The sequence below is a fragment of the Onychomys torridus genome, chromosome X, assembly GCF_903995425.1.
Source record: "Onychomys torridus chromosome X, mOncTor1.1, whole genome shotgun sequence".
NCBI classification, from domain to species: Eukaryota; Metazoa; Chordata; class Mammalia; order Rodentia; family Cricetidae; genus Onychomys; species Onychomys torridus.
In genome coordinates, this window is record NC_050466.1 from 59,661,212 (window position 1) to 59,685,524 (window position 24,313).

At 39.0% G+C, this 24,313-nt stretch overlaps 1 protein-coding gene across 1 annotated transcript in view; it reads right to left on the minus strand.

Annotated features, from left to right (window-relative positions):
• The window catches only part of Ace2 (angiotensin I converting enzyme 2), a 49,216-nt gene that overhangs the window by 20,741 nt on the left and 4,162 nt on the right, over positions 1 to 24,313 (minus strand). The window contains exons 2-8 of the mRNA XM_036174790.1: positions 15,957 to 16,115; positions 13,086 to 13,179; positions 11,712 to 11,855; positions 8,607 to 8,719; positions 7,378 to 7,483; positions 4,742 to 4,839; positions 667 to 836 (exon numbers count right to left, since the gene is read on the minus strand). Of these exons, the coding sequence (XP_036030683.1) occupies positions 667 to 836; positions 4,742 to 4,839; positions 7,378 to 7,483; positions 8,607 to 8,719; positions 11,712 to 11,855; positions 13,086 to 13,179; positions 15,957 to 16,115 (884 nt within the window). The remainder of the gene's footprint in view (positions 1 to 666; positions 837 to 4,741; positions 4,840 to 7,377; positions 7,484 to 8,606; positions 8,720 to 11,711; positions 11,856 to 13,085; positions 13,180 to 15,956; positions 16,116 to 24,313) is intronic.

A 24,313-nucleotide genomic window follows, 5' to 3' on the forward strand; every position in this document is an offset into this window, starting at 1 on the left:
CCACAGCCTGTGCTCATTCTGCCTCATCATAGACTCCGAAACTATCTTGAACAGTTTTTTATTCCAGTCTAAACTTGCTGACTTCAGCATCAACATCAGGCCTCTCTGCACCTGACCTCCCTGTTCTTCTAACCTGCTGTCCTCCCAGGTGTCTATCCAACCTCTTCTTGCACTTCAAGCTCCATTCCTAAGCCACCCACAGAGCCCCTTTCTGACCCTGTCTCCTACTCCAGGAGTTGCCATTCTCCTATCCCAATTCCTAGCAAAGCATTCCCTGTGTCTCTCTTATGGCATGTACCATTTTTTCCCTTTTATTCCAATTTGTTATTCACTCATCCTGTCTCACAAGAGTGAGGGACAGAGGGGAAGATCAATGTGTGAGTCGTATGTTCATCTGTCATAGTTCTTAGCACCAAATCTTTCCTAACATGGGTGCCACCAATCCTGTGACCATGATACACTAATGAACATGCAAAATTTCAGGTCTCTAAAAGTGCCATTTGGGACCTGTAGACTTTCTTCTTTTCCCAGGTGAGACAAATGTACTCTTGTGGATTCCCAGCTTTAGTTTGCAGATCCTTAAATCACATGCTCAAAGAAGCATATGGAATCCTGTCTTTATTGTTTCCCATTAAGTATCTGCACCGTAAGAATCAGCCCAACTACCTGAAGTCTCCTTTCCCCAGGTCCCAAGCTGTAGGGTGGCAGACCACTTTCCGGTCATCTCCTGGATCAACCAGCATGGAGTTTTCCCAGAATCCTTGAGTCATGTGAGGAAGGCCAACAGAAACAAAGAACTTCTCTGCCTCTTTAAATATCCTTTCTGCATCCCAGCCCTGAGGGAAAAAAGAAGAATATTGAATTCCTGTACTATAAAGAAATGCTTCCTATTGGACATGTATGTTGGCATAACTTTTCCAACAGATAGCTGGGCTTTTGGATTTTTATCATTGGCCTCCACAGTGCTGCCTCTAGGGAATTCACCTAGGAAATTATGACAATTTGTGTCAAAGAGTTACATTGAGTATGATTTTGTATAAGCAAAGAGGAAAGAGTCATCAGAATGAGTAAGCAATGAGACCTTTGTAGAATGGAAATTCTGCAGCGACAAAAACTATATCCAAAGAAATTGTGTGGATATTATAAAGTAGAATGAAATAAGTGAAAAAATAAAAAATCATTTAGTTGGTATCAACCTTAATGAAGAAAAAGATACATGAAACTATTAACAAACTGAATTATCTGTGAGATGCTTTTTTGTTTTCTTTTGTTTTGTCTTTATTCTTGGGTTTTGGTTCGTGGACTCTCTCCTCCCCTAGTGCTGTGAAACAATCTAAGGGCTTTACATATGTTAGACAAATAGTCTACCTTCAAGCTACATTCCTGCTCATTTTTCTTTATATTCCAATACAAACAAAAAATAATGATCTATTTGCTAAAGACTATTTAACTCAAGGCAACAGTCATTGATTCAACTCCTTTAGGGGTCAAGACACGTTAGGCTCAGTGAAAGAAATGAACAACATAGTAGATATGAAGGCATAGGCATTTGGAACCAAAAAGCCAGATGTGGCCAAGAAGCCAATGAGTATTTGAGCTTCACTATAGCATCTGAATGCTCAAAATGTTTTGAAACTATACAGAGACAGCCATAGGCATGTGCCACTGACAAATTCTTTCACACCAATGTCTCAGGAGACAACCAAGTCTGCTGAGACAATGAAGCCCACATCAGGCAAACAAAGGACAAGTATTTAATACATGATGCCATGAATCATTTTCAGTAACAGAAGATTGATTCTGATCTTGAATATCAGTCATGTTTAGTGTTTCTCTTATGTCAACCCTAGCAATAAGAAACAGAATAGGGGGTTGGGGATTTAGCTCAGTGGTAGGCAAGCGCTAGACCCTAGGTTCAATCCTCCGCTCAAAAAAATAAAAAAGAAAGAAACAGAATAGGAATGTATATTATTATCATACTCATTATTAATATTACTGACTCTTAAAGGCTTAATGTCAAAAAATTGGTACTAATTGGTATATCAGTCTTTTAATTTGAATTCATAGTTTACTGATACACAAGAACAGAAATGTAACACATGTTTCCAGGGTATAATGTGTGTTTTCATTGTCTAATGTTCAAATTAGGATACACATATTTGTTTTCCCATTTACCATTTATTTATGGAGAAAATATTAAATTTATTTCTTCAGGCTCATCAAAACTATGCAGTATGTCATCATTATCTACAGTCACTGTACTATGCAATAGCACATCTAAATTATTACTGTCAACTGATGATAACTTAGTCTCACTCCTTCCCCTCCCTACATGTTTCAGTATCTGGTGACCTCCCTTCACCTTCTCAACTTCCATGAGATCAACTTCGGCACTCCCACATATGAGTGAGATCATATGTACTTGTTTTGTACGTCTGGCTTATTTCACTTAACATAACAACCTCCAGTTCCATCTGTGTTCTCATAAGTGACAGGAATTCATTCTTTTATGGCCAAAAAGCATTCCACTGTGTGCAGGTGTCATATTTTCTTTATCTATTCATCCCCATACAGACATTGAGTTTGTGTCCTTTTCTTGAGCATAATGAATAGCATTACAATAAACACAGGAGTATTGTTAGCACTTTAACTTACTCATTTCTTTTCCTTTGGATATATACTCAGGAATGAAGTTGCTGTATTATATGGCAGTTGCATTTTGAAGTGGCTGTCTGTTTCTTCTAATCATTGTATCATGTTACATTTCCAAGTCAGTGTGGAAGGGTTCTCTTTACATCCTCACCAGCACTCAGGCTGTTTTTTTGTGTGTGTTGGTTTTTTTGTTGTTGTTCGTTTCATTTTGTTTGTTTTTTTTTCTTTTTTAAATAGCCATTTTTACTGGAGGGAAGTCATCTTACATTTTGGTTTTGGATTGCATTTTCATGATTGTTAATGGCATTGAGAATTTTTATAGAACAATTAACTATATGCCTTCTTTCAAAAAACATCTATTGAGGAACAATGCTCATGTCTTAGTCAGGTTATATGGACTTTTGCTATTGTATTCCTTATACATTCTAGACATTAACTCTCATCACATGTACATGTTTTAAATACTTTCTTGTGTTCTAAATATTGTTTTCTCTTGTTTCCTTTGCTGTGTTGAAGCTTTTTACTTTTGTGTTTGTTTACATTAGCTTTTGATTCCTGTGCTTTGGGGGTCTTGCTAAAAATTCTTTACCTATTCCAATGTCTGTAATCATTTCCTGTTTCATAGTCTCGAGTCTCACAACTAGCTCTTTCACACATTTGGGTTGATTTTTGGAACTGGTAAGAGACAAAGTTCCTATTTGACTCTTCTCCATGTGGACATCTAATTTTCACAGTATTGAATAATTATTGAATAGACTATCCTTGCTCTAATGTATGTTCTTAGCACCTTTGTTAAATATTGGTTGGGTACAAATGTGTGTGAATTTGCTTCTAGACTTTCTATTCTGTTCTAGTGGTCTGTATGTCTATTTTTAATGATTCTGCTTTGTAACATGTTTTGAAGTCAGAGACTGTGTAATGCCTCTTGCTTTGCTCTTTGTGTTCAAGTTTGTTTTAGTTCTTATGGGTGGGAGCTTGCTATGGCATATACATTTCAAGACTATTTTTAAATATGATATTCTGAAGCTGAGTGAACAAAACAGCACAGACTTGTAAGAATAGTCAACATTTCTTGAATGGCAAGTGAATAGAAAAGTAGAAGTGGACCAGAAACATTACAAGTTTGGAATTGAGTAAGGAGTTGCCTCCAACTATATTTGTGCCATCAGGTGAATCATTCCTCTTAAGTCTGTTGTATCTCTTATAGCATGGAACCCTCATGTGGCTCTTCTGAAACTTCTGAGAGTTAACATTGGAAAAGCAGCAACTGTGTAGTCAGTTTAGACTCACCACTATACAATACACATGAAGCCTCTTGGAAAAGAAGGCTTGATATTGTGATGGCTATCTGCTGTGACTCAATGACAAAATGGATCTAGAACAGCTGCACCAGTTGAGGGCTTGAAGCTTTGGGGTTTTATTCTACCATGAACTCTCCTCAGGAGCATGTTATGTATGTGAAAGTCATCATTGCATTACTACTTACAGCTGTAAAGAGATTTTCAAGGAAATATTCAGCAAGTGTACATAGTTAATTATTGTGTGACCATCTGAGGCCATTTTAGAGGCAAATGGAAACGTGTTCATTCATTCTAATAAGAAATGTAGAACTTAATTAAATTTAAAAATCCGTCTAAAATTCTAATATAATGTCATTGATGGAAGAGAACACAATTTAAATAATTACACCAAGGTGGTAGAAAAGGGGTGGTTTAAATGATTATTGTAATATTTCAACAGCAATTACTTTTAATATCATCACTATTCAGAGATTACAGACTGATTACTTAGCAACAATTAACTTTGAAAAGTGTGATGCCAACCAGCTGATAAATCCATATCTTATTGCTTAAAAAAAAAAACAGGTCATCTCTATTTTGATTGCCTCTCAACAAGATAGAGGTTCTGTTATTGAAGGTACTTGAAATCATTCACATTATAAACTGCTTTTTCATGAAAATACATAGGAAATAAATTTAACTTAACTTGGATCTTTATCAACATGATTTCACATATAAGATCAGAACAAAAAGATGCAGAAATGAAAAATGCCCTTGAAACTTCATGTTTTAAGACTTCTTTTTCCTACCTGCTTCATCATCGCATCAGTAACATCTATGTTTGGTTTCTGACCGAAGGGAACTGTCAAAGAGTACAGATTTGTCCAAAATCTGCCCCACATGTCACCTGTTTACAAAAAGAATACATTATTATTTGACAAAAGCAACAGAAATACAGATCCAATCTTTCACAGTGCATGAGGCTGGCTGGGCAAGGCAGCCATTCAGTATTTCTAAACAGTGTAGATTCTGCATTCCCTTTTCACTACTACTGTTTCTCCTTTTGGTCCTTCTCTTATATTAACTTTGCAACATTTTCTTTATCACCTGTAACATACTAAGTATACAAGAGATTATGTGGTTAGGCAAAGCTTGTTAGGGGATCTTCACTGCTTTTCCTACTATGAATTACTACTGGAAGACACAATTAAAACTGGACATGGTGGTGCATGCCAGTAAGCTCAGGATTTGGGAGGCTAAGAAAGGAGGATCTCAAGTTCAAGGACAGCCTGGGTTGCACAGCAAGTTCCAGTACTGTCAGGACTACATGGTGAGATCCTTTCTCAAAAAAAAGCAGAACAAAATAAAACATATGGAACATCATAGCTACTACACATTATAAACAAAATACTACTTATGAAACTGTTAGTAATGCCTAGTACACATTCAAAAAAAAAAGATCAGGTAAGATCATGATTCAAAAGTTTCTATTAACTAATACTGATACCTAAGTTTTACTTTTAATACCATAATAGCACACTTAACTAGGTAACTGAGCATCTCCAATAGTGTGAAGTTGGATTCAAGGCCAGAAATCATAAAAAAAAAGATGGGTCCAGAAAAAGATGCACTGTAAGAGCAAGACACCAGAACCCTGGCTCTAAAAATATGGGGCAACACAATTACATGGAGAGTACTCCAGTGAACTAATTTATTAATAAATAATCATTATTATTGTGTGTGTGCTTGTGTGTGATGTGCATGAGCATGGGCATACATGTATCACAGCCCACCTGTGGAAAATTGTCAGGGGACAATTTCAGTAGTTGATTCTCTCCTTTTACCGTGGGTTCCACAGATCAAACCCATCAATAGGTTTGCGTGGTGAACACTTTTACCTGCCATGGCATCTTGCCAGCCCTGGTAGATTTACTTTTTTAAAAAAGATTGAATTGAGTAGAGATAAAAGTGAACTCCTATACTTAAATGTATAAGTACTTATCACAAAAATGAAACCCACTACATAGTAAAAGACCAAAAGTGGCCCAAGAAGCAGCGTGATATGACTTCTAAAACAGGTAAGACCTTCAGCTGCTGATAAAATGATAGTGTCTAGACCCCTTTGGGGTCGCGTATCAGATGTTCACATTATGATTCGTAACAATAGCAAAATTACTGTTATGAAGTAACAATGAAAATAATTTGTATGGTTGCGGGTCAGCACAACATGAGGAACTGTATTATTAAAGGTTCACAGCATCAGGAAGGTTGAGAACCACTGCTCTAGAGGAAAGCCATGCATGGTACTATTTTCACCTCAGTGTTAGTTAAACCTCATCTGGAACAGCTGTTCAATTCTAAGTACGGCAACTGAAGAGGATCACAGATAAAGTACAACCAAATGGAAAGAACTAGAGTACTGGGATCTTCAGGAATGGTTAAATATCCGTGTAATATATTGAACTTGAAGAAAGGAAAACAGTACATACATGATAATAACGATAATAGTCACTAAACTATGGTGAAGATAGAATTGTGTGCCAAGTAGTAGTATGTCTTATATGATAGTTGTTCACATATGTCTAGAGAGTCATCTTGTAAAATAAGAATTGGCACATTTTGAGTAACGTTATGCATGGAAATAAGAGTAATAAACAGAAGGCACTAGAGAAGTGCTGGGTCAGATCCATATAAGACAAAACTTTTATACAGTTGGTACCAAGCAACATATGCTTGGAAGGAAGAATGAACCTATCTCGGTAGGAAGAAAGAGCTCACCACACCAGACAGGTATAAGTAAACACTAAATTACTGACTAACACCTGCCAGAGACATGAGAGAGAAGATTTCTATGTCGCGTTAAAGTTAAAGATTCCCAAAGTTTGTTTATTCACATTCTCTCCTGCTGGTAGAATCTATCTATGGAGAATATTAAGTATGCATGGCAGGAAATTTTCAGGTGTTTCCATTTTACTTGGCCTTGGCAGCTGGGGTACAAGAGGATATCCATTCTCTTTCATTAATTACACATATGTGATTCCAAATAGAGTATTTTCAGCAAGATTTGTTGGCACAGCCTCGCACGAACTCCTGAAGCTTTCCCTTAGGCAGTATCTTTATTGAGACACAATTCTCTCCTGCCATCTTCAGCCCACTGAGCTGTCTCACGCTAACCATACAATACTGAAATCCCAAGCTTAGTCAACCGACTAAGAGAATCCATTTTAGAGACTAGATTCATCTTAAATAGAATAGATTAGATAGAGAATGATTTTAAATGGACTCTCTGCTGAAATTCTGCTTTTAAAAATGTTTCTGTAATGATAGTAACATTATTTACAAACATTCTCAAATGCTTTAGACTGAGCCTCCCTTCAAAAGACAGCTTTAGTCATGGAAATAATTAAAAGGACAAAGAACACAAAGAACCCCTGTAGTTCCTTACCAAGCAAATGAGCAGGGAGGCATCCAGTAGGATTGATGTAGGAAGGGTAAGTATCCATCAACTTCGTTCTCACATAGGCATGAAGCTGTTCATATAATGGTTTAATCTGCAAAGCCCAGGAAGAAAGTTTAAGACCAAAACTACTCAACTTCAGTTTCCAATGCCCAACTCTAGAAATAAGAGCTTCTTCGTACAGGACAGTTTCTTCTCCTCTCAAATAGTCTGGAGAGTTTGAGAGCATTCCTCCACAGATATTGACTCTGACTAGCCCCGTTGAATAAATCAACATGAGCACTTGGAGGATTGCAAGGCCCCAGAGGAAAGCTGTTGCCAAAAAAAGTCATTTTAAGATGCTTTTAAGATGCTAGTGACTTCTTTTGTCCTAGGACGAGAGAGAGAGAGAGAGAGAGAGAGAGAGAGAGAGAGAGAGAGAGAGAAGGGAGGGAGGGAAGGAGGGAGAGAGGGAGGGAGGGAAGGAAGGAAGCAAAGTCTCTAGTCTTTCTGCTAACAAAAAAGGAAGACTAGACTGACTTCAGGAAGCTCACATCGGAAAGAGCTTTCCTTCTTATAGCCTTCCTATTGGTAGTTACTGGTCATTAAGGAAAGGAGAGGAAAGCAGTGCAGCTCTGATTGTCTGTAGGGCTGCTCAGAATTTTCTCAAAAATATTTTCCAAGGGCTGAAGATGTATCTCAGTTAGTAGAATACTTGCCTATTATGCACCAAAGGTCCGAGTTCAATCCTCAGCCCTGCATAAACTGGACATGGTGCTGCACAGCTGTAATTCCAACTCAGGAGGAGAAGACAGAAGGGATCAGGAGTTCAAGGTCATGCTAAGCTTCACTGAAAGTTAGAGGCCAGCCTGGGATGTGTGAAACCCAGTCTCAAAAAAAGAAATCTTTACAAACTCTAATATGCTATAATTCTGTGAGAGCTGGGAAGGGCCAATTGGCATGTTAAAAACAATAGTCCTCACCAGGCATGGTGGCACACGCCTTTAATCCCAGCATTTGGGAGGCAGAAGCAGGTGGATCTTGGTGGGTTTGAGGCTAGCCTGATCTACATAGTGAGTTCAAGGAGAGCCAGGGCTACACAGTGAATTTTGGAACAACTAGGGCTATGTAGAGAGACCCTATCTCAAAAGACAAAATAAAACAAGACTAACAACAACAGCTTTTGGCTATTGGCTATTGTGGCCCCTGCCTGTTTATTGCCCTGCAGTTCTTGTTACCTCTTGGAAGGTGCGTTCTACATCTTCAATCAACTGGTTGCGGTTATAGTTGTAGCCTTCTGCTCCCTCTGCTTCATAACCCCCTCGCCAGTAATCCCCATAGTCTTTATAATCTGTTTTTTAAAGAGAAAGGGGGGAGTATTAAGGAAATAAAAACAGGGAAATGCAGTTTACACAGATTAGTCTTGATGGGAGAGTAAAAAATATATTAAGGATTACCACAATTTTGTTGCCCTACTACATGTCAAGTCAAAAGAATACAAATGAAAGACAAGACTTGCTAATTAACTTAAGCAGTTATTCCTCAGGAGTTTAAATAGATTGTCCGGTTTAATAAGCACAGAAACTATTCAATATTGCGACCATTTTAAAGCCCATTGTGCTGATTTACAACCTGTGTTTTAAAATATATTCTATTAATTCCTTGAAAATGTTACACGGTGTATTTCATCATATCCACCCCCTACTCATTTCCCTAACTTGTCCCAGATCGAAGGCTCAGAAGCCACTTTCAGAAGAATGGGCAGAAATACATTTTATGAGCCAGAGGTCAAGAAGGACCCAAGTGAAATCATGACTCTGTACATGACAGGGCTTTGTCCTCATGAACTCATGGTAGCCGTGGTTGTCTTCACAGACCTGTATAACCTGTGGCTTTTGGGAAATAAAATTTAGTGTGTATTTTTCAGGTCATACAACATGATGTTATGCTTATTATATGAACACAAATTAACATCTCACATAGTTACCCATTTTTTACCTTGACAAGAGCAATGATAATGTGTTCATTTAGGAAAAATCCTGAATACTATTGGCTATTTTTCACTGTAGTCCTCATATTGTACAAGTGATCCTTAGCCTTGTTTGTCCTAACTGTTAAGTCTAAAGTTCTTCTTTCCCTGAAAATGGCAGTGCTGGTGACATTGCCCTAAACAGAAGGATTTAGCCAGGTAAACAGGACTGTTACCAGGTAAACAAGCCTAAGAGTGGTTTCTATTTACCAGAGAAGCAGATCTCCTAAATGGGTTCCTGTTTGTCAGGGACCACTCTTAATCTTCCAGGAACTCCCTCTTAGCCTTCCCCCAAATGTCAACCACCTTGGGCAAGTGCCCCTGCTTTCCAGTCAATCCCCACAGTCTGTATCAGCTCAGATCTCCACACTGCTGACAGTCATATAAGATCTCTTTTCTACCGTTTTGCTCTTCTCTCTGCTCACAAGCCTAGAGATGGCCTTGGTAGTTTGATCCCCAGTAAACCTTTCTTTCTACCCATTGAGTGGTCCTATGCAGTTGTTTCTCCATGCTGTTGTTTATACTATCTATAAACTATAGTTTATACTATCTATAAACTATAGTTTATACTACACTATACTTAGAATCCTTTGGCCTGTATTTTCCTATTTCCTCCCATCACTCTAGTAATGACAATTTTATTATTTTTGTTTGTTTATTTGTTTGTTTGTTTTTTCAAGACAGGGTTTCTCTGTGTAGTCTTGGTTGTCCTAGAACTCACTCTGTAGACCAGGCTGGCCTCGAACTCACAGATATCTACTTGCCTCTGCCTCCTGAGTGCTGGGATTAAAGGCTTGCACCACCATGGCCCACAGACAATTTTATTCTTTTTCTATTTAGTTAGTTGATCCTTTAACTTAAATATTCTATATTTAAGTCAGATCATGTGGTATTTTTCTTCCTGTTGTACTTATCTCACTTAGCATACTGCCATCCAGGCCCATCCACATTGTGACCAATGGCAACATCTTTAATGGCTAAATAACATTCTATTATATATTGTATAGCTTTTATTATATATACATATTATATATATATATATATATATATATATATATATATATATATTCTATGGTTTATTTATCCATTTGTCTGTTAATGGACACCTGATTTGCTTCCCCATTGTGGCTATTGTTAACAATGTTGTGATGAATGTAGGTATCTGAGGACATGCCCAGAAAAAGGATTAGCAGATCATCAATTCTATCTGAAAGTTCTCTAGGAACTGTGGAGGCCCACAAAGGTTTCCTAGTGAGATCTGAGCTTGCTTTACCCAGCAGGGCTGCATTAGAGGATTGCTTAACCATGTGCATGGTTTCTAGGTGATTGGAAGGGTCTACACTTGGCTGTGCTAGGGGAAGGTCTTTTGCCCCATCCCTTGGCATTTCTATAAATAGCCCTTTAGAAGAGTCTGGAGGGGCTGGTGGATAATGATCCAGGCCCTCCCAAGGCTAATCTGTGTTTCTATCTGTTTCTCTACCCTCTATCTAAATCTCTTATCCTTCACTCCTCAAGAGTATCCTGGGATAAAATGTGGGAGCTGGTCTCTCAGCTGGGTTCCCACAAGCAACCACCAGACTATTTTCCATAATAGATGCATCAATCTACATTCCCACCAACGACCTGTGCTTAGAGCAGTAAAAATCACTTGTCCAAAGTCACATAGCTGGCAAGGGGCAGAAATTTACTAGTTGTCAAACCCTTGGTCCCTACTCTCTGCACCATTATCTTTAAACTGTGCAAATGATCCCTAAGTTTTTAATCATGCTTTGGTTGAGGACCTTATATTTCCAGATGCCACCCACTTCATCTCAGACACTATTACAGTGGTCCTATGTTTGTCTGCAAATTAAATGTATACATAGCACCCTGACTGCCATAGACACACAAATGAACTTTGAGAATGACCTATGACCAAAAGAGGGTTTTGGTAAGTAAAGTCTTTGTCTCTCATCCTATCTGAATAGTATCTACATTCAGTGGCAGCATTCCCTTAGATGCTCTTTGGGGCCTTGACCTCCATGAATAATTAATAGTTCCTCCATGAATAATTAATAATTCATAAGTCTTAGATAATTCATTTGAGATCCCATAGTTGAATCTTATCCATAATTCTTTGAGCAATAGAGTTTCAGTGTACCTTTTTAAATGTCCCACTGGCTCCTTGAGACAGGTAACCTGAACCTTGAAGTAAATTATTGTTAATTTAGGGGTGTGCAAATATTACAGGGCAAGCTTGGTGATAAATGAGAAGTAGTCCTCTAACAGCCTCCCTGTGGGAAGCCTAAGGACCTAGACGAAGCAGTGGACTTACTATTTGCTCTTGCCATCTCATTTTTCAGGACCACATACTCTTCATATAATGGCCTCAGCTGCTTGCCAACCTCAGCCCTCCAGCCTTCCCAAGCCCAGAGCCTCTCGTTGTAGTCTGTGCTTGTTGCCATTATGACATCCAAACCTGTTGTCCCAAAGGAAAATAAACAGGAATGTGAAGTACTTGTATTTATAATACAAATCATTTGTATTTGTATATATAGAGACTTTAAAGAATTAAAAGGTTGGCAGACATTCAGTTCATTAAACAAAATGTCATGGTTAGGATCTTTGTACTTGTTATTAGATCCAAATGCATCTGCAAAGCGGGGGGGGGGGGGAAGCACTGAAGTGATTTAATTACTGACTTAATTAAATTACTTGAATGTAATAGAATTTACAATGCGTTTTTTAGAGTTAAAAGTATATCTATGAAGGGCTGTAGCTGTGGCTCAGAGAACAAACATGAGGACGTGAGTCTAAATCCCCAGAACTCATGCAAAAAAGCAAAGTGTTGAAGGAGAGTGGGGAGGGTCTATGGAAGGGCTTAAAGGGAAGAAAGAGAAAGAAGAAATGTTGTAATTAAATTACAATCTCAAAAACAAACACAGCAAGCTAGGCATGGCCAGGCATGCAACAGTAATTCCAGTGCTGTGAGGGACAGAGACAGAGATTCCTGGGACTTGTTGGCTCCAGGCTCAGTGGGAGAGCTTGTCTCATGGGAATAAGGCAGAGAGTAACCAAGAAGGGCACCCAACATCTTCCTCTGACCTCGAAAAATACATGGGCATACGTATCTGCACACACAAGCACATATAACATACATACATACACAATTCACACATACACACAATGAAAATAAGAACAAATCTTTTCAAAAGGAGAATCTGTGAACTTAAACACTTTGGAATGATAAGTCTTTAGATTATCCACCTGCAAAACACTGTGTCATTGTCAAAGGTCTACCTTAGGCTGGGGAAATGACTCAGTCCAGAAAGTGTTTGTTGTACAAGGATGAGGGCCTGAGTTCAGTTTCCAGAACTCACATTAAAAGTCAGGTGTGGTGGTATACACTTGAAATTCCAGCCTTGAGGAAACAGAGACCTAAAAATCCTTTGGACTTCCTAATGAACCATAATATTCACTTGGTGCATTCCCATCCCGCGAGAGACCCTGTCTCAAAGAAAACTGTTAATGGTTCCTGAGGAATGACAATTGAGGCTGTATTCTGACCTCTACACCCATGTGCACATGCACATACATGTGTACTTGCACATATATAAACATACATCACACATTAGAAAACTCTATCTCATTTATAAAATTTGGAAGAAAATAAAAATTGTATATCTACTACTGAAAACAAATAACCTACCTGGTTCCAGTAATAAGCATTCTTGTGGATTCTTTGGCTTGCAAACTTTTCCAGTACTGTAAATGGTGCTCATAGCATTCAGAATTGTGTTCAACTGCAAATTAAATATAACAACTAGTGGTAGACATGGAAAATGTAATATAATGGGTGGTAGCATAAAGACATCCGTTTGGTCATAAGATTGCTTTTCTTTTTCCCTTTTATTTAAAATAGATTCTTTTCTCATACAATGTATCTAGATTCTAGTTTTGCTCCTCCCAGTTCCACCTCTCCTCCCCTCTAGATCCGTTCCCTTTCCGTCTCTCACAAGAAAAGAACAGGCTTCTAAGAAATAACAACCAAACATGACAAAATAAAATATAACACAATGAAGCAGAAATTGTTATACCAAAGTTAGACAAGGCAACCAAACAAGAGGAAAAGAGTCCCAAGAGCAAGCAAAAGAGTCAGAGACCCACTCATTCTCACAGTCACAAGTCCCACTAAAATACTAAGCTAAAAGCTGTAATATATACACAGAGGACCTGGTAAAGACCCTGTGTTTGCTGCTTCAGTCTCTGTGAATTCATGAGCTTACATGGTCATGAGATTTTTAAATGCCTCAAAATATAGCAATTCATATCTTCTTTGCCAACTATGTTCCTATGTATAGAGAATAAATAGCGTATGTAATTGCCTGTGCTATTAATTAGCACAGAATCTCGAGAACTTGTGATAAATACTTATCAATTAACTAAAATAAACATGTCATCCCAAACTCTCAGGCACATTTCTCACATTTGCGTGGAGATTGTGCTTCTGTTTCTTTTAGCATTTACTAAGCCTCCATTATGTCCTACATTCTGATAATTCTGAACTAAACAAGTCTCTGACCTTCAGAGTTCCCCACATCATGGAATAATAAGACAGTCACGAAATGAATCACAATATAAGACAGTGGCAGGTACTGTAACTGTTACCAAAAAGTGATGTGGCAATATTAGCTAATGAGTAGGGGAGGGTAGAATAAGGGAAACTTGTAACATGGAGATTTAGAAATGGCTTCATAGAGGAAGAGCCCTTAGAGTTGCATGTTTCAGAAGCAGAAATTGGTCCGATAAAGGAAAGGAGAAGGTGGATCCTACAGTGTAAAAGGCAAGCCATTTTTAACAAGTGGTTAAGTGAGTAGAATTCCAGTGACAGTGCTCATTGAAGGGAATGGTGGCCATGACAATGTAGAGATAGTCTGATCCAGATCACAATAAAGAATTGAAACTTTGCTCTGGAGACACAGGGGAGTGGAGATACTGGGGAAAGCCCAGCTGCTCAAGGGCATCAGTAAGTGTAGGTCAGCAAAAGGTTTATTTCCACTCCAAGATAAATACAGGAATGGAGGGAGTAAGTGTCTATAAGCTCTTTATAAAAATCAATAGACCCTTTATATCTAAGTATGAAACCAATGAACTTACCCACATGTTGCTCTGCAGTGGGTTGGAAACACAGGAAGAAAGGAGAGAGAAATGAAAGAGAAGGAGGGAAGCAAGGAGAGAGGGCGGACTGCTTCCTTCACACAAATCATTTAAATGCCAAATTTCTCCTACCACCCTTATGTATTATTATTTTACTCTGATACATGTCTTGAAAACATGAGATAAACCCCCATGCTTAAAATTTCCAAAAGATCCCATAGTCTAAGGCAGTACATCTACCTTGGCACAAAATCCCTCATGGTCTCTTTCTCTGCCTGCTATTTCCATCTCCCCTCCGTCCTCTCCATGCATCCTGAACTCTCCTCTGTTCTCAAACAATTCAATCTCTTACTTGCATTTTGGTGGCTTCCTATCCTGGCTACACATTGTAATTATCTGGGGCTCTTTTAAAATGAAAATGTCTAGTGTGCACATAGACTATAGTAGCCTGTCTACTTTCAAACGAGCAAGATTTCTCATGGAGTCTTTGTTTTAAAAAAAAATAGATGGAGAAACATGGACAAGACAAGATAAGGTAGATTAATAACTTAGTGGAATAATTAAATCCAAGGAATGTAGAATAATAAATATCAACTTGTAGAAACAAATACCATATGGCTTTATCTCTGTTCTTATCATGTACTTTTATTTTTATAAATGCAGATTAAGACATACATAGTTCCAGAGGACAAGCAACTGAGAAAGGAAACTTTGATGTGAAAGAGCTGAATATTTTAGATAAAAATATTTCAATAGGCTATATCAGGGGTCTGCTGTGTGTTTTTATAAAGCATTGTTGGAAGACAGCCACATCCATTCATCTATGTATTATCTATGGCTGACTTCCTGCTCTGATGGCAGATCTGACTTGTTGTGACACAGACAATATGGTCTGCAAAACCTAAGATATTTATTTTATGTATCTTTACAGCTTGCTTTCAAGTTTTCTGGCCCCCGGACTGGGGGCATGGGATGAGGAGATGGTATTTTAACAGGGTAAATACAAGAATTCTTGGAATCATCTCAGCATAAGATGTTTTTTAATGTGCCATTTTATAGCTATTTTGACACAAAAGATTTGGGGACTTTATCAAGAGGCTGATATGAACTAACTGAGGCATTTAGCAATAAGAACAAACACAAAAGCAAAAGCGTTGCTCTAGTATACTCAGTTACTGCAGACCACAGTGTGCAAAATGGCATATTCCTGCTCACTTCTGTGCAGATTAGAACCCAAGTGTCTTCTTTCACCCTCAAAAAGATTTTAATTTGCATCATTAATTTTATATTCACCCTACCTAGGTACAGAGCTGGCATTGCTATCTTTGCAGATAAAGGGACTCATCCATGTGGGCTGTAAACGTATATTACTTCTCACACATTTCAGTTCTTGAGACCAGGACTAAAATGTTCACAAACACACCTGTTTGTTCTTGTCTGCTGAGAGTGCTGAAGACCCACTTTGCTGCAGGGCCTGCAGTTGACGCTTGATGATGAGATTTTGAATTTCTTGTAGTGAGTAATTTTTGGCAAGCTTAGACTGTTCTTCATAAAAGGCAGACCACTTGGCAGCAGCCTCATTCTGAAAAATAAATAAAATAAAGTTGGACAGAAGATATAGTCCAAAGAACATCTGGTGAAACATCTACTACTTCCTGCGTGGCTTAGTCTCTTACTTTGCTGAGGGTCAAGGTTTAGGTTAAAAGTAATCAGGCCACTCTTGGGCCACTTTCTTTCTGGCCCAGCGCCTAGTTTTCCCAAGGGTCCTGTCCCAAGAACTGGAAGTAAATTCTCACAGATAATTCACACTGTGAGGCCCTGGAACTTCTGGCCTTGGTGCTGTGACGTGGGTTAAGTTGGCTAAGGATTCAGGGATGAATGGTCTAAAAGGAGAACCTTGCAGATCTCAGAGTAGACAGATGCAAGGGGGTACAGTCCCTTGTGACCACCGGAAACACGAGAAATGAGAAGCAGATCAAAGAGAGCTCCTGGGTGCTATGGTTTAGTGCATGAATTTGGCCCTTACATTGTGATCTCCAAGCTGGGTGGTGGTGGCACACACCTTTAATCCCAGCCCTTGGGAGGCAGAAGCAGGAGGATCTCTGTGAGTTTGAGGCCAGCCTGGGCTACAGAGTTCCAGGAAAGGCTCCAAAGCTATACAGAGAAACTTTGTCTCAAAAAAAAAAAAAAAAAAAAAAAGACCAAAAAAAAAAAAACCCATTGTGATCTCAAAGGAAGGCTTCCTGGAGCAGGGCCATTTGGTAGGGTGACAATTTTCTAACGGCAACGAAAGTCAACAGACAGGTGAGGATTCTGGTACCCACCTGCCCCCCAATGCAGCCCCAGCTTGACAGTAAGCAGGATGGATTTCTTCTCTAGGACAGTCTTCTCTCAATGCACAACTTCACTTCCATTTGCCAAAGGATAAAAAGAACAATTGCTTTCTCCGAGATATTGATTTGGGCCCCACAAAAGAGGTGGCATGTGAGCTCTGCTCCTGGAGTCAGACACTGCTGGCTAGCTGTGTGATTTTGGACGAATAATCTTTCCTATCTGCAGTTCTCTTACAAGATTAAACAATTTTAGCAATGTGATTGTGACTAAAGAATTCTCATAAGGATTATAGCAATGAACATATAATAAAGTGCTCACCAGAGTGCCCGACACATCCTAAGCATGTAATATATGCTATTTCATTGTGTATAGAGAAAAAGTCCTTGTTATTAAGTTGCTTAGAATTGTATCAGATGAGTGGGATATGTATCAGGAATGCTTTCTCAATGAAACACAAGCATATAATAACATATGCACCACAAATGAATCAATCAGTTTATGTAATAAGAAGGTTAAAAGTCAAACAGGGCTCCAAATTTGATGAAGTGTTCATAGAGCAGATGAGACTTAAGTCATCTTGAAGTAGCTAGGAGTTGGATGGCTGTAGAATGCTTTGAAAAACAATTTGCTTCCTTTTGAGCTTTTAAAAAACCCCCACTATTTTTATCTACTAACTAAGAGAGTAAGCAAGGCAGTGGAGCTGGCAATCAACCCAGCATTCTGTCCTAGAACCTATGGTAGACTGATCTGTGATGGCTTCCAGGATGCCTATCTGTTATTGGTCACACCCATGTATGATATCCTCTTCAATGAAAATAGACTTATAAGAAATCACATGGAACAAAAGTAACAATATGTGCATATTTACATTATGTAAGACTGTCATTTTTATCTTGCTAGCAGGCCCTTTCCCTTGTGAACTGTAATGCAGCAAGATAACATGTTATAAACTATTCCATGGAAAGAGCTTCATGGCAAGAAACTGAGGCTGACCACTGACTACCATCCTGCAATTATCCAAGAACCTCAGTTCAGCAGAATGCAGAGATCTCAGTTAACCCTAGCCACACCTAGCTTGACAGTGAAATTGGAGTCACACCTTCAATGCATTCTGATGAGACCTAGAAATAGAAGAAGCATGCCTGGACTCCTAGCTCACAAAAACTGTAGAATAAATGTGTGTGTGTGTGTGTGTGTGTGTGTGTGTGTGTGTGTGTGTGTGTGTATGTGTGTATGTGTGTGTGTGTTATACATTATGAGACTTAAAAAGTACTTTAGCTTGACTTGAATTTTGCCTCCTGAACAATGCTTTTTCCCAAGTTATTCTTTTACATTTTATTTTACAGTTTATTCCATATCCTTCCCTTAAGGCTCCTGACAGCCTAGCTGTTATGCAGAGACTCAAAGCCAGTTCATATCCATCTGTTCAATTGCTTAGACTGTGGCTGCTGGCTACATGCAAATTATGCACCTGACTGGTGTATGAAGCAAAGCTTAGAAAACAGCATCTACAGCTCCTTATCTTCAAGGATAAGGATAAAATAAATAACTTTCCACACTCCCTCTGTGCAAAAGTGGACAAGAAACCATTAAAACAGCCAAGCTTTCTACAGATACCCTGAGGGGGTTGGGAACAAGACACATGTTTTTTTTTGGAACAACCAGGGGACATTCACTCTCCAACTTCCATCTATAACTGTAGTGGATACTATATTTCTATCCTGTGAGACTTCCTTGCAATTACAAGGACTACAAGTATAAACTACTAAATTCTACTTTCAAAACCATATTGTAACTATCTGTGAAAATTAAATCTGATAATTTCATTGTGGTTTTAAATGTCTGCATGTGAGCTTTTGTCTTAGGATGTAGGTCTAGTGGCCCTATCCAAACTGTGTCACTTTTATTTAAGCAATAATTTTATCAAGTAACATATATTTTCTTTTGTGTGACCCTAGATCTCTCTCTCTTTTTCTAGCTTCCCCCGCCCTGTGTTTGTGTGTGTGTGTGTGTGTGTGTGTGTGTGTGTGTGTGTGTGTGTATGAAAACTAGAAAGGAGACCATAGCAAGGAGGGAAATCCATGTTAAGGGAGGTGAAAAGAAAAGAGGAAAGAGAAGAAGAGAGGATAGGACATAGATGCAGAAGAAGTCCCTCTTGGGTGAAGACAGAGACAAGCAAGAGAACAGACTAGGAAAGTGGAGACTGAATACAAGCAATGCATGCATAAAAATGCTACAATGAATCCCCTTACATTATATGTTATCATTTAAAAATTAATTTAAAAGATAGTGAATTTTAAAAACCACCATATTCTAGAGTGAAGAAAAAAGAATCTAGCTATCCATGTTATTAATATAATTGTATAGAATTAGTACTATATAAACTTCTTATTCCCTAGGCAAGTCTTTATGACCTATATTTACTTCTTTTCAAAATTATAAATCAGGGCTTCATCCTTTAATCAGGGCTGATAAATTATAGCCCTTGGGCCAACCTCAGATATCACCTGTTCTTTCTTCAATAAAGTTTTATTGGTAAGCCATAGATCCATTTATGCCATAGTGTCTATGGCTGCTTACTCTGCACAACAGCACAGCTGGGTGCTTCTAAAGAAACCGTAAGACCTACAAAGCCAATAAGATACACTGCTTAACACTTTACTAAAAAGATCGTTGGTCCCTGCTTTCAATGAAGAGCTATCATAACTTTTAAGGCCTGTGAAGTATTTGATATGCTAAACTATGCAGCTATCCCATTGAAAAATGGTGATATGCAGATGAGAATAGTTTTTTCTTGTAATAAATTGCTGGAGATACAAAGTGCTGCTGTCTTACTTTTTCTTTTTCTAGAGTTCAATGAGGAGAAGTTAGACCATGGGCATCCTCCCAACACTACACCTGTGCAAGTTCTCTGACGAAAAAAGTAAAAAGAAAAGAAAAGAGACCTCCCAGGAAAGTTCTACCCTCAGGCCCCATATGCTGGTCTGATTTCCAGATGTGATCCTCGAAGCTGCATTGAACTCAAGAGAACAGAGCTGCCTTGGTCACTTTTTAAACATACCCAGAGGCTTGCAAAACGAAAAAGAAATGTATTCTATTCAATGGAGTAGGTAGCACAAGTTATATGTATCCTGTCACTCCATTCTAGAACTCCGAAACCTTTCTATATTTTGTAAGGTTGACATTCTAAGTTTTTAAACATTTTTTTACTTGTTGGTTTTTGTTGTTGTTGTTGTTGTTGTTTTGTTTCATTTTGTGTTTTGAGATAGGGTTTCTCTGTGTAACAGCCCTAGCTGTCCTGAAACTTGCTTTGTAGATCAGCCTGGCCTCAAACTCACAGAGATCTGCCTCCTCCTGCCTCATGAGTGTTGGGATTAAAGGCAACTGCCACCATGCCTAGCTAATTTTTTTTTACTTTTATCTTCTGAATTCCAGTTTACTTGTATCACCCACGGTGATATTTTCCCACCCTTTTTCTCACATACAGATATTATACGTGTCATGAAGCATGGTGTGGAACCATTAGACACAGGGATTAAGTCCATTATTTCCTTGGATAGAGACTAACAGTTTATTTAGCATTATCAGGCTCTGAGTTCCTCTGAAGACAGGAATCGGAAAGAGAAATGAGTATGCCAGAGACTCTACAGGACCCAACAGAAAAGCTGAAGGGCCCTAGAGATCACCAAAAGAATAAGCATTGGCCTCCTACTCTCTCTAAAGAACTTATGATTAAAACAAGAACAACAACAAAAACAAGAAATAGTTGCAAGGCAATCTTCAAAACTCTCTTCAGGGACATGGACAGGAGTAAGGGAGAAGTTGCTATAGTTACTGCTAAATTCTGGAATCCTGTTGCTCTCTCTAGGATTAAAATGATCCAGAGACATGCCACCCTGCTGCGCAGCTACTGACCTTGTTATTAAAAACCAAGCATGCATGCCCATTTTAAGATCGTTATTAAGAGGCCCCAATTTCTCCCTAAAATATGGGATCTTTGTGTGCAGGAAAGTCAGGATTGAGTTGAATTAACTAATAAAAGGGACTTTTAAGGGCTGAGGAGATGGCTTAGAAAGCAAAGTACTTGCCATGCAAACATCAGGACCTGACTTTAATTTCCAGAACCCATGTTAAAGAGCCAGGCGTAGGCTGGGCAGTGGTGGTGGCACACACCTTTAATCCCAGCATCCAGGAGGCAGAGGCAGGTGGATCTCTGTGAGTTTGAGGCCAGCCTGGTCTTCAGAGTGAGATCCAGGACAGCCAGAGCTACACAGAGAAACCCTGTCTCAAAACAAAACAAAAAGCCAGGGATAGTGGCACTTATCTGTAATTGCAGCACAGGGGAGAGAGCCAGGAAGACCCCTGGGGCTTTCTGGCCAACCAGTCTAATCAAATGGTACACTTGGGAGGCAGAGGCAGGTGGATCTCTGTGAGCTTGAGGCCAGCCTGGGCTACAGAGTGAGTTCCAGGACAGGCACCAAAGCTACACAGAGAAACCCTGTCTCAAAAAAACAAACAAAAAACAATAACAAAAAACCCTGTCTCAAAAATAAAGTGGATAGATCCCAGGGAATGACACCCACGGCTAACCTCTGGTGATATGCGTACACGTGCGCGCGCACACACACACACACACACACACACACACACACACACACTCATAATCACACCTGTGCCCTTGAGGAAGATTTACAAAGAATCTTATTTAAAAAATCAAACCACTGTAAACTACAAAGAAAGTGTAATGCCAAAAAATGTAGTGGCATTTTACTGAGAAGTTAATTACACTCTGGCTGCTGGATACTCAGTCTGCATTTCCTGTAAAGATTTGTTGTGCAGCATATTACAAGAGTTTGTAATTAATTTTCATCAAATTTCTGAACTACCTGCAAACCTCTTTTGTTTCTCAAACAAAAACTTTTTTATATTAACTTTTATATTAACTATTAGTGCAGAGGCATGGATGCCAATAGAAAATGCATCTTTCCTGGGAAACATTTCCAGTTACCCAGACAGTGATGAAGTTTTCGGCTAGATATGTTAAGTGATAGTGACCTGAATGTAGCTAAAATATGTGTGTCTTGCTATGTCAATTAATTATTGTTCTGGTTAGTTTTTTTGTTAACTTGATAGACACTAGGGTCATTTAGGAAGAAGGAACATCAACTGGGTAAATGCCTCCATTAGACTGGCTTATAGGCAAGTCTGTGGAGCATTTTCTGGATTAATGATTGATGTGGAAGGGCCCAGTGCAATGTGGGTAGTGCTTTCCTGTCTCTGGGTAGGTGGTCCTGGAGTGTCTACAAACTTTGGAAGTCACCAGGAGCAAGCCAGTAAGCAGAATTCCTCCATGGCTTCTGCTGTGGTTCTTGTCTCCAGGTTCCTGCCCTGAGTTCCTCTGCCCTAACTCCCCTCAGTGATGGACTGTTCCCTGGACAAGTGTGATCATTTCCTCCCCAAGTTGCTTTTGGTCAATGTTTTATCACAGCCACAAGAGAAACCCTAACTAAGACACTTATAGACCCAGCTTGGTTATTCTACAATGACTTCTGTTGGAACTATGTATGATTTTCTTACCAGTTTTCATTCAAATCCATCGGGGAATAGGGTGATCACTGCTTTTATTTCTTGGCCAGAAATGACATAATCTTAAAAGTCCCATAAGAAGACCAGATTTTGGATGGAGTTAGCTATACACACCATAATAGCAGAAAAAAGTGGGGAGCTCTAGAAGCCTGATTTGAGCCAAACTTTTTCCTTATCCCTGTTTTCTGGTTCTGGCCTCACTCTAGGTGGGCAGCTTTTAGGGCATCACATGGATAAAGTTTTCAGCCTTCTTTTATTTTCAGGCATCTTTCACTACGTTATCTAAGTAACACCATACTATGCCAGATCTGTAGGTCCGGCAATCCTGACTCCTGAAAGGTAGGTACCTCAGGAGAAAATATGAAAGCAGCAGATGGCTCTCAGTAATGTCACCATGATAGGACACGAACACACAAATGTCATAAGTCTAATTTCCTGTTATATATCAATTACCTATTGCAATAATAATACTATCTACGAAAGAACAAAAAGCCTCAATAGCATAACTGTTTATTGTTTATGTGCCTAAAATAACTCAGAGTTGGCAGACACCTCCGCTGATCTTGGCTGTATTTGCATGCAACTCTGGAAGTTGGCTTCTGCTTGGGCAACTACTTAATAGTTGGCTAGTCTAAACAGGTTCTCTTGGCAAAGACAAAGGTGTCAAGGACAAGCCTCACTGTTCAAGCCCATTAAGCCACTGCTGTCGTCAGCCCTGCCTAACACAAATCGAGACGAATGATGAAGGACACAGTCACAGAACCTGCAGTGGGGTGGCACTGCAAAGTGACATGACCTTAGACATTATTACAGGAAAGGACGAAGACGTGTGTCCATCAGTGCAATTGACCATACTTCCTTAACCCAAGGTGGAGCTGCAAGCCACACATTTGCTTAAATGCTGTGAAAGCCTGTGTTCGATGTCTCCCACTTTTTCGATTAAAGTTTCACAGTTCTTATCAGCTTCACCACCTGTGGTGTAAGCAGTACTTCCCTCTATTTACCCTGAATTTATCTCGGTTGGGCTTCCAGCTGAATTGCCTTTCAGGAAGAAAAAGATTGGGCCGATACAGTTGGCAACACTCTGTCCTTTGTTGTTCCAGGTCACACTTTTCCTTCAGTGAGGTTTCCCAGCCTTCTCTGACCCCTTTCTTAACTCATTCTGACTATTCTTGGGGAAGGGCAAGGCTCCTATCTTCCCTCCTTCTCTTCCTTTCTCCTTCCCTCCCTCCCTTCCTTCCTTCCTTTCTTTTTTTTCTTTACATTTGAACACCAGCATTTCATTTTTAAAGGCTTGGGAAATGTCTCTTTTACTTTCAGAACTGTTTGAACAATGTTCATCATTGTGGTCATGCAAATGTATTTAGTTAATGTCTTCAGGAGACAATCTAAAATGACTTCTAGGTCCTTTTCTGATCTGAAACTATTTCTTATGGCTCCCTGTAACAGCCAACTTGCACACAACTTGGATTTTCCAGACCAGTTCCAATTCATGTAATTCCATAATATATGACAACTTTTGGTGGTAAATGTTTTTGTTATAGTTAGGATTACTCTTATCAAATACTTGCTTATGCAAGTGATCTTATAAAACCCTTCTTTGGGCATTTTATAAATATTTATTTTATGGGAGAACATTTTTTCAGAACTTGCAAAGCCTCCCTGTAGCAATAAATGCACCACACTAAGATCAGAAGAACCTAATGACCTCAAAGCTATCGGTGGTCATTTCAAGTATTTTCCTGGTTTTCTGTAAAGCATCAGTTCCTGCTAAGCAAATGTTAAACTCTGGGAATTTTGGAACTATTTATTTTCTCTGTCCAAGAAGTTCATTTTCCATTAACCACCCCCCAAGATAAA